At 40.9% G+C, this 11,167-nt stretch overlaps 1 protein-coding gene and 1 pseudogene across 7 annotated transcripts in view; both read right to left on the reverse strand.

Annotated features, from left to right (window-relative positions):
- ATP2B2 (ATPase plasma membrane Ca2+ transporting 2) overlaps positions 1 to 5,165 on the reverse strand; it is a 166,500-nt gene extending 161,335 nt beyond the window's left edge. For 6 of the 7 annotated variants that reach the window (XR_006102033.1, XR_006102032.1, XM_042450231.1 and 3 more), the window contains exons 1-2: positions 4,862 to 4,980; positions 3,474 to 3,599 (exon numbers count right to left, since the gene is read on the reverse strand). Coding sequence is in view for 5 of the 7 variants with exons in the window: in XM_042450231.1 (XP_042306165.1) it covers positions 3,474 to 3,486 (13 nt within the window). In the remaining 2 variants the exon portion in view is untranslated. Of the gene's footprint in view, positions 1 to 3,473; positions 3,600 to 4,861 lie in introns of all 7 variants that reach the window. The other variant, XM_042450235.1, reaches the window with a different exon arrangement.
- On the reverse strand, positions 818 to 1,565 carry LOC121921735 (annotated as a pseudogene).
- Positions 5,166 to 11,167: the final 6,002 nt, after the last annotated feature.

Here is an 11,167-nt window from a genome sequence, read left to right on the forward strand (position 1 = left end):
TTTATAGCTGGGCAGACGCCCATTTTATTAAACAGCCATTTTAAAAAGAAACAAGAGGAGTGACAGGATCCCTTGTTCTTTCCAAGAGGGAAAAGGCTTGTGCTGGGATCCAGGTCAGAAAGGGAGGAACTGCCATTAGGGGACACAGCCCACTTGGTTTGGCAGGTGCTGCCCACTGTGGACAAAGGCGAGGAAGACAAGTTTAACCTATGGCAAGAAGCAGCCTCCTCACTATGACCCCCTCATCCAAAATGAGATGGCAGAAAAGCTGGTTTTCTGACTTGCAGACAGTTTACAACTTGATCATCCGTCAGGCTCCCTAGTTACATAAGTATAACATCCCGGCATCTGGAAGGCAGGTCAATCTGAATGCAAAGAGGGCTGGGTCCACACACAGTGGCGCAGAAACATGGGCCATGGGAGGAGAAGTGGATTCAATTTGCATTACGGAGTAGTAGGGCAAGGGGTCAGTTCCCTAGTACAAGGACTAAATGAAGTCCCCCTCATTCTTGGCTCAGACAGGGGTGTAGGTAGAGAGAAATATGCCAGGGAGGGTATACATCTGTATAAATAACTTAAAGAGGTAAGTGAACATCTTATTTATAAAGCCACCAGTGGATTTGGAGGGCAAGGGAAGAGCAGGAGGATTTTGGATGCCCCTTCCCCTGTGCCCCAAAGTGGCGCCTTGTGCCACTGCCTGAGATGCCACCCGCTGGCCAGGATTGCAAAAACAGTCCTCACATTACAAACCAAGGGCATGACTGCCACCACAAACAGAGTGAAGCCTCTCTGTTTGTTCTGTGGTGAGAGAGAGGGAAGGATCATAGGGTGCTCTCCAGTGTGTTGTAGTTGTCATTAAAGCTCTTGAACTCCAGAAAGTGTATGGACCGCTTGCTCTTCTGGCTGGACGGTAGGTAGGTGACCTGGATGTTCGGGCCAGAGTTCTCAAGAGAGAGGGTCAGGTTTTTGGCCGTGGATTGGTGCTGCCGCAGGCTTCTACTGCCTCAGGCCTTGATGATTGCTGCTAACTAGTACAAAGATTCCTGGTACTTGAGATATTCAGCCTTGCTGAAAGACCCTGTCCCGTAGCGGGCACTGTCATACCCATCCAGTAGCATGTCAATAAGACTTTTGCAGATGCCTTTGAAGGGGGTGCTGGTGTTCCGTAGGTCCAGATGGGCCCGGAAGTTCTTCCTGATTAAGGATTTGGTATGCCTGCCTTCGGCAGAAAAGGGGATTTCTGATTCTCTGACAGCATCCAGTGCCTTCATCCTGTAGATGTAGTTATAGGAACATGGGCTCCTGGGATACTCCAGTTGAAGCAGCGTGACGTCATCATAGGCTAACAGCCGAGTCTCATACTTGATGTCCTAAACCTGGGACAGTCAGATTTCAATCTCAGGCCCTTGGGTGCGTGCTGACCCACAGGAACGTGGGAGTCATGGCGAGAATTCATGGCGAAGCACATGATCTGCCTCTTGACAAAAATGAAGAGTAGTACAAAGACCAGGTGCCCATAGGCCATGACCAGGACCACGTTCACTCCGGACAGCCAGTTGCTGGAAGAGCCGGGGGAGGAAGGGGCCACCCCAGACACTGCCATCCCCTGCCCCGGTGCCATGAGTGTATACTTGTAAGTTAGATCTGTGTCATACAATATTATTAGAACACTTCATTATGGCTTCAACTTTAATGGAAGCATTCTAGGAATCCTGAGATTTGTAGTGTGGACAGGCAGCAGAGGTCTCATGCAGAGAATTCTAAATACCTCACAAAACTACCAATCCCAAGATTCTATAGGTTGAAGCCAAGACCATAATAAATCATATCAAAGTGTTCTATAAACCTTAGAAAACATATTAGTCAAAGATCATGTGTCTAACTTCCCAACTGATGCCTAGGAGATTTTAGAAATGGTCAAAGAAAGCACAAAACCTCCTGGAGCAGATTAGCACTGGCAGCAGGGGGGTGTGTGGAGGCACCTTAAACCTATAAAAGTCCACATGTGTTTGGTCAGTGAATGTTGCACACACCCCTGCTGCCAGTGCTAACGCATGTGGACTTTTCTAGGTTTAAGGTGCGTCTACACACACCAAGTTGAGGGAGTCATATCATGCCAGAAGATGACATTGTTGGATTGTGGACTCAAATAATAATTTTTAAAAAGAAAAGCATATTTAATAGCATACTATTTTTATTTCCATTCCACCCTTTATAATGTTACTATGTACAGAACTACTCAGAAAGAAAATCCATAGAATACAATGGAAATTATTCCCAGATTGGTTTGTATAGGATTTTAGCCAGACAAAGGAATCCTAGGGGAAGGAGGTAGGACCACTAGTGGGGTAGCCAACATATGTTCTGCCATATCCCTGCCTGGGTGAGTGAATGCTCCCCATTGAATGCATGTGAGGGAATTAATTACAGCTGTTATGGCTAGGATAGAGTCATACCTGTTCCTGGTGTATACAGAAGAAATGTAAGTGTTTGCAGTATTATGTTTCCACACTCATTCTACCACTTTCCACTGGCAGAAAAAAATATGACAGCAAAGCTCTCTGCAGGAAGGTCAGGGACTTTTAACAGCCCTTCTGCTTGCATATCTGGCTTTTCAGTGCTGAGGACCTAATTTGGTCCTTAGCCATGAAGTAATTTAACATTCAAAAGTTCAATAGAATGAGAGTCCATGCTCATACAAGGGAAATTGTCCCATTTTCTATTTTAGCTCAGAAAAATTACAGGAAAATATATCTAAAAAAGATATGCCATTTGGAAAAGTTAAAAAAACCAAACACCCTTGTAGTATATTTGGGAAACAAATGTTCAGTGAAATCACATGACTGGTACCCTCCAGGACTGAGAATCCCATATGCCTATGGGCTAACCACCTATAGCCAGGAGTTGATCTTCATGTTTATAATACAGATGGTACATTTACATAGAGTACATATCTGGGCCAATGAAATGATGAAAAATGAGAAATTATAGTCTCTCACCTTGGGCCTGGACAGGCCAAAATAAAGCTGCTTTGGGTCCCCTTAGAGGTATGCTGTTTAAATGACACATGCATCTTAAGATATCAGAAGCTGTGCCAAAGCTGTGCTCCAGTCCTTAGGACTGGAGCATGGCTTTGGTGTGGCTTCCAGCCTCTTAGGACACATGCATCATTTAAACAGCATACCTCCAAAGTGACCCAAAGCAGCTTTATTTTGGCCTGTCTGTTCTGGCCCTTTGTTAAACACCCAAGCAGCCAAATGATATAGCTATGATATCTGAAAAGAACCTAGCAAGAAAATATGAAAAAATGGAGATAATAATTAAGAAATAACATGGAAATTATTAGAATAGTTTCAAACCCTATGCTTTTGAATAACAAATATATGGATTGAAAATCCCAGGGGGTTGAGTGGGTAAAAAGAATACCTCAAAATTCTTAAATAGCAACAGCTAATTTAAAGCTCAAAACTCACCTGAAAGCAGCATTGGATCTTTGTCAACAGATTTGCGGACTTGATCTGACTCTCCAGTTAATGAGCTTTCATCAATCTTAAGGTCATTTCCTTGAATAAATACCCCATCAGCAGGTAGGAGGTCACCTATTATGAAAACCAGATTAGGGGGGGGGGGGAAACAAGACTGGCACATTTCTTTATCTATGATGTCTGAATCTTCAAACACATCTTATCTTCTAAAACAAGAATCTCCCAATATATCTCAATAATCAAATTTAAAACTAACATGACACTTTTTCCCTCATCAATGAAAAAAGCACTTCCCGATTTTCACCAGCCATCACTATAGCATTAGCCACTACCTATTCACACATTACACTATGTAAATATATACAAAATCAGGGCTGTTCTAATGGAAAAAGTAAAATGTATTGTGTGAAGTGACCCATTGCAAGTTACCCACTGAATACTACTCTGTGAGCTCATAATGGGCCTGTACGGACAGGTCAAACTAAAGCTGCTTCGGGTTACTTTGGAGGTATGCTGTTTAAATGATGCATGTGTCCTAAAGGCCAGAAGCTGCACCAAAGCCACGCTCCAGTCTTAAGGATGCGTGTGTCATTTAAACAGCATACCTCCAAAGTGACCCAAAGCAACTTTATTTTGGCCTGTCTGTATGGGCCATTGTTTCAATATACATGCTTTGTTCCACCTTTTATTTGTAAACTATTACAAAAACAGAGTCCTAATATTTTCTACTTAAAAAAAACTGCTAAGACTTCTCCATGTGTTTGAGATTTGTGTTCATCAAAAGGCAACATATCTGCTCTGAAAATGATCACCAGATATGCTTCCATCCCAGTGATTTTAACCATAGATGGAGTTAAAATTGTATGCCTTGCAATTGATAAGGAGACATCATATGAACACATTTATTTTCTGAAGATGTGGAGGTTGCAACAGATTGACTGGAGGATGGGAAAAAGATTCTCCCTGATGGGGTTTTCAGAATTTTTGAATTCAAATTATTAACAACATAACAGTCCTAGAAACATAACCAATCATGTCTTACATTTTGCTGTTCACTATTTTGTGTAATAGCAACACATCAATATAATTTTGTGAATCTTGGTTGCTATTTCCTTGTTTTTCAACATGACATAAAGCAACTATGGTGGTCCAAAGAATGCTATTATGAGTGAAACAGGAATTTGTTTCCCTCCTTCCTCCCAGAAGCCCTCAATGTTGCCTGAAAACTTGCTCTGCCTTCCAGAGCAGGGCTTTCAGCTGCAGTGGTTAAAGAAGATCAGCCCCTTCAGAGTTCCACAGAGAGAAGTAACACCGTGAAATTATGTCCCACCACCAGATTTGGCTATATTTTCCAGAAGGCATATAAGAAAATTTACCATATTTGATCTGTGCAATGTCACCAACTACTATCTCTGCTACTAGGATTTGAATTACTTGTCCACCCCGGATTACAGTAAACTTCTGTTCTTGCTCAATACGACTTTGAAGCCCACGGAATTGCTTCTCTTTGCTCCAGTCATTAAAAGCAGTAACCAGTACCACACAAATAACGGAGAGGAGAATGGCAGCGCCTTCGATCCAGCCAGCTTCCGCTTCACCTTCCTCTTCACCTGCTCCTGCTGAGGTTGCACAGGCTTGAGAAACAGAAAAACAGAACAAGAAAGAGATCAGGTTTAAAGAAATCAACACCCACAGCTTTATCAAATTTTGAATTTTTAAATGTAATATTAATAATAGATCAAATACAACCCAGATATAAGAGAATCAAGCATGATACATGAAGAACAAAGAAACTAGTGACGCTGTGTTTTGCACTGGAATTGACAAATGTTGCTACCACTTCAGAATGGACTGGATGTACAAAACAGGAACAATTGCACCATATATCTGTAACAGCACTGCAGTATGATATGGAAAAATAAAAACAGTACAATTATTAAATCAGTAGAAATTGAAGTTTTTATTAGTTACATGGTGTGTGTCTGTTTCTGTGTCTATATATGCGTACATATATGCACGCATGCACACATGCATACACACACACACATGTATGGGTTGTATTCCTGCATGGGTTGTCCCATTACCTGAAATGCATAGTAACATAAGTGTTTTGAATTTTGGATTTTTAAAATTTTTTGGAATACATATATTTGCATATATTTACACAATGAGATATCTTGGAGATGGGACCCAAATCTAAACACAAAATTCATTTGTTTCCTATACATCTTATAAACGTAGCTGGAAGGTGATTTTATACAACATTTGAATAATTTTGTGCATGAAACAGAGATTTTCACAGAGGGACGGGACAGGAACTGGATTGCTTCCCTGTCCTTATCCCATCCATGACCTGAGTGAAAGTGATAGCACAAATCACTTTCACATGAAAAAGGGCTAAAAAGCGCCTTCAGCTATCATTATAATAATGGGTTCTTCTGATGGTGCACTGAACCATCAGAAAGCAAAGTCACCCATCAAAAAAGTTTTTGTTTTTGGAGTATTTTGGATTTCAAAATTCTGGATAAGGGAGACTCAGCGCTTTGTGTCAATCAAGGGTACTGGAGTGTCTTGTATTACACTTCAGATCTCCCTACCAACCCCCAGACCTCTATGGCCACAAACATCCTACCCATAGCGTAAATGTTCTGTTGGTCTGAGTCATGTCAGCCAATATCCAATTCTTTCATTTCATATGTGGCACTGGCTTCTGCAATCACAATTGGGGAGGGATATTCTTTTTTCTCTTGCTGCTCCTCCCAAATCCCTCAAAATTTGTTCCAAAAGGCTAGGAAGGTCTCTAGGGTAAGTTTTTCCCACTGGAGAGAGTTGCAAAGGAAGAGGATGGTGTATGCCTCAACAACCATATTTGACTGAAAGCCATAATTTCCATTTGATGCTGACAAAATGCAAAAGGAATTACACAGCATTAACTAACAATTTACAATTTCCTGTAACTTACCATACCTGCATTTAAAATTTGTTTATTAGTGGTTAAATATTTAAACCTTGTCTTATGTCAAAGGGTCTGAGGACAACATACAATAAAATCACTGTAACAAAATTTTTAAAAGTGAAATAATTTAAATACACTAAAATCTTATTAAACAAGTCAAAAACAACCAATTACATTATTCATTTTAAATCCATGGGCAAATTTGGATGGAATCAATTAGGCCTCAGTAAAAATCCATGTTTTTACTTGGCACTGGAAATACACCAATGTTGGTGGCAATTGGTGGCAATCAGGTCATTAAAGGGAAGGTATTCTACAGCCAATGGTGCCAAACAGTCCACTGGTGAGTGACATAGGAAGGCCCCTGTGTCAGACCTCGGTTCAAATGTATCACATGTCATTTAGTAATTATCTTACACATTACTGTTCAATTGTTTTAATATTTTTATTCTTACCTATTTATTTGTAAATCTTTCAGTACATATTCTATATTTTTATTTAGATTTGTATAGTCTGTATATAAGCTGTGCATGTTTAGGTTATTCATATGTATCTATATTGTATTGTGGTATATTGTACTTAGTGCACTATATTAACATTTTTATATATGTGTGTGTCATTGCTTGTTTTACTGTGTTTTGAGTATTTTGAAATGGCCCTTGGGCTATTCAATAAACATACTGACTGACAACCAAGGTACACATGCCATTTAGGGATTTGAATATCACTAAGTACACTTTGAATTCAGAAGAGAATTTGTAGTAGTTTACAGTTACATCTCAAGTGTTCTACAGTGCACCCGCGCCATACGCGGGCGTGCCATACGCGAATTCAAACCTCTCTCTCTCTCTCTCTGTGTGTGTGTGTGTGTGTATGTGTGTAAAACAGCAATAGCAAGTACATTTCTATACTGCTTATGGATGTACTAAACGGTTTGTGTAAGCTAATTGCCCCCAACAAGCTGGATATTCATTTTAGCAAACTACGGAAGGATGCCAGACTGAGTCGACCCGGATCCCCAGCTGGTATTGAACTCACAACCTTGTGGTTTGTGAGTGAGGGGCTGCAGTACAGGCATTTAGCCACTGCATCACCAGGGCTCCTTATAATTCCATTTTAAAATTCAAGGAACTTATAGCAGTTGCAGAATAAATCAATTTAATTTAACTGCTATTTCTGCAGCAGGCGAATCATTTTGAACTAATATGAAACTTCCTATAGAATCTTTACTTTGAAGACTTTTGATAGGAAGAGTATACAAGACAAGCTGGGTGGGGGGGGGACATTTCTAGCAATTCCAAGTTAACATTTGATGCTAAACGAAAAGCCAGGGATTTTGTGAGTCCTCCCAGGAAAAAAAAGAACGATTTATCTCTGTATTAAGGCTTATGACATTTAAATGATGGTAATACAATGGCTTAGCTGTTAAGACACTGACTCTGATGACTGCAAGATCAGCAGGCCAGAGGTTCGAGGCCCAGGCACCGTGTGACAGAGTGAGCTCCCGTCACCAGTCCCAGCTTCTGCCAACCTAGCAGTTCAAAAGCATGTTAAAGTGCAAGTAGATAAATAAGCAAGTAGACGTTGACGAGAAGGTAAACGTTTTCTGTGCAGTCATGCTGGCTACATGACCATAGAGTTGTCTTTGACTGGCTCTTTGGCTTAGTAATGGAGATAAGCACCACCCCCTATAGTTGGACATGACTAGACAATTTTGTCAAGGGAAAATTCTTACCTTTACCTTTAACTATTTAACTTTAAATATTTAACAGAAGTCTAACTTTCAGATGAAAGGCTCTTTTAAAAAACAACAACATACATTAAAACAAAAAACCCTAGTATTGACACCCCCCCCTTAAAAAAACCTTGCAGCTGAAGAAAAACAATGATATACCTTCTTCCTGCCTTTGTCTCTCAAGAACCATTATTAAAACTGAACTTGTCACCTCATCTCTATACCCAAAAGTGTTGCATTTCTATTGCTATTCTCTCACACAGTTCACTTATATAGGTCTGTCCCTGGATTCTCCACTCCATGCATCTGAGTAGTCTATAGGGATTATCACACGGAGGCTTACCGTGCTGAAATTGTTGGCTAAACGCTTCAGAAGCACAGAAGTGTGGTAGCCGGTGGCACTTCTGAAGCATCAATGAAGCGCGTCCTCTTGCCTCTCCCATTGAGGAAGTATTCATGGAGCAGCCATTTCTTTAATAATGGGAACACTGTTATTAAAGAAATGCTTAGTTGACGGGAGAGGCGAGGGGGCGCACTTCAGTAATGCTTCAAAAGCACCACCGGCTACCACACCTCCGCACTTCTGAAGCATTTAGCCAACCATTTCATAGCAGTAAGTCTCTGTGTAATAATCTCTTATGAAAGCTCATGCTACCAGCTTCTTTCTTTCAGTTAGGATGGGATGAGACAGAATGGAAAAACTGGCTTACTTCCAGGTTTCCTGATTTATGGGGAGAACCTGCTGACAGTACTGTCAACTCCCACAATGGGCCAAACACTATTTTCGGGCTTTTAGGTGCGTTACAGACCACCCCTTTGGGGCGGCCTGTAGGCGCTCCTTTCCCCGCCGGATCAGGGCCTCAGCTGCCAGAGCGGCAGCCTCTGAGACCCCGATCCGCCGCTTTCAAGGCCGCGAGGAAGCGGCAAAAGGCCACTTCCCCACGACCTGGAAAGGGGTGTCCTTGGGGCTTCACCCGGTGTTGGTGGGGAGGAGGAGAAAGGGGCCGCTTGGCCCCTTTTCCCCTTGCGTTGCTGGCGCAGCCGTCTAAAGGCACAAAGACATCACATGTGCCGCCCCATTTGGAGGCGCCGTGTTCGTGATGTCGTAATGGTGGCCACTATGTGTATAGGGCACTGCCATTTTGTAGGTCCTGGGGACATATTAGGGTTAGGTGCGTGCATAAGGCACTTTCCCTAACCCTAGTACATCCCCAGGACGTATTTTACACCCGTCTGTAATGGGCCTTAGAGTCCATGTTATTACATTTTAGTTCTTTTCTATTTACCTTAGAATTTCTATAGTATTTTATAGTGTGTTTTACTTGTTTTAGCATTAGCCTAAGGGCTAATCAATAAACATTTCTTCTTCTATTTTAGGGCACTTCTCTTCTGCGAGGATAGACCCTCTAAAATGGAGCATTTGTGGCTAAAAGCTGTCTCTTCATTTTCTGGCATCTCTCCCCATTCTGTATCACAAGAAGTCATTTCAAAATCCTCATCTTTATCCACACAGATTTCCTTCTTCTGTGTCTCCATCTCTTTTCTTTCCTTGATTTATATCAAAATCACCACATCTTTATCTTCAGATATCTGAACCTATGGTTTTCTTATTTCTTAGCATTCAATTTCCAGTTCATTTGAAATGTAGACTTGATTCTTAAAAATTTCCTTCATATATTACCTTAATTTATAACTCAGATCAGAAGAGGTCTGAGCTATTTCTTTATTCAGTTGTTTCTTCAACTGCCTTAATTCTTCCAAAATCAACTGGTCTGGATCCATCTTCCTGTTCAGTTAATCTGCTACCACTCTTCTTATATCTCAACCAGCTGATTTTGATGGTTATCAAATTCCTAACAGGAAGCATTTTCTTTTATTGAAATTGGTCTTCTTTGCCATCAGGGGTCATTGCTTCTTTAAATCTTCCACCATAAACACAAGACTCTGTGCTTTTTATCCTGAAAACAGATTCCTTTCTCCTTTCATTCCCTTTTTCTCCATTAAGTGATGATGTCTGCATTTTATCTCCCCAAAAGGGAAATAAAGTTCCATCTCACACTTCTAGTGATCCCTTCTGTACTTTTAACCTGGGGGGGGGGGAACTAATTTTAGGGGCTTTGAAGAATCTTAATATTAATTCAGGGCCTTCCTTTCTCCACATTCTCCAACACTTTATTATTGCATGTAAGTTCTTCAAATTTAATATTTTTTATTTTAAAAAAGTGCTCTTAAAAGTGCTAGGGTCCTCTTTCTATATAATTTGGTTCAAGTTGTTTTCCTCATAGTTCTTGAACACAGAAGTTTCAGTGATGAAACTTTTCAATCCCAAATTTCTTCGATTTCTTATAATAGATTCTTTTGCTAAGAAAGTTGAATGTACAGTTGATCCTCCATATTCACTAGGGTTAGGGGAACAAGACCCCCGTGAATATGGAAAAACCGCAAATAACAAAAACACTGTTTTTACCTGAGAGGACACCTCTCTAGAAATCTCTAGGCCCTCCAGTGCAACTCTGTGGTCAATGTCCAACATACACTGACCATAGAATGGCAATGGAGTAGCTACAAATGGTCTTTCAGTGCAACTTTTAGTTAAAGTTGACCACAGAGTTGCACTGGAGGACCTAGACAGTCCTAGAGAGAACATATTAATGAAATCTGTGAATAATCATATCTGCAAATATCAAATCCGCAAATATGGAGGGATGGCTGTATTTCATTTAAATCCCTTTCATTGGCTGTGGTGTGATGGGTGCCAACAGTTTTTCCCATTCCCCTTTGTTCCACCTGCAATGAGGCAACAGAAATTATGCCTCCTTAAGTACAAGAAATGGGAAATGGATTCAAATGAAATAATCCTCCAAGCTCCAAATTTCAGCAAAGCAATTTCAGATGGATTAAAATACCTTCATGCCAGCACCACCACATCAAGCTCCTGATCACTTGGTTGAGTACCTAAGGGACCTTGCCACATAGCTCCATTTCAACCCA

Source organism: Sceloporus undulatus, chromosome 2 (assembly GCF_019175285.1).
Source record: "Sceloporus undulatus isolate JIND9_A2432 ecotype Alabama chromosome 2, SceUnd_v1.1, whole genome shotgun sequence".
Taxonomy (NCBI): domain Eukaryota; kingdom Metazoa; phylum Chordata; class Lepidosauria; order Squamata; family Phrynosomatidae; genus Sceloporus; species Sceloporus undulatus.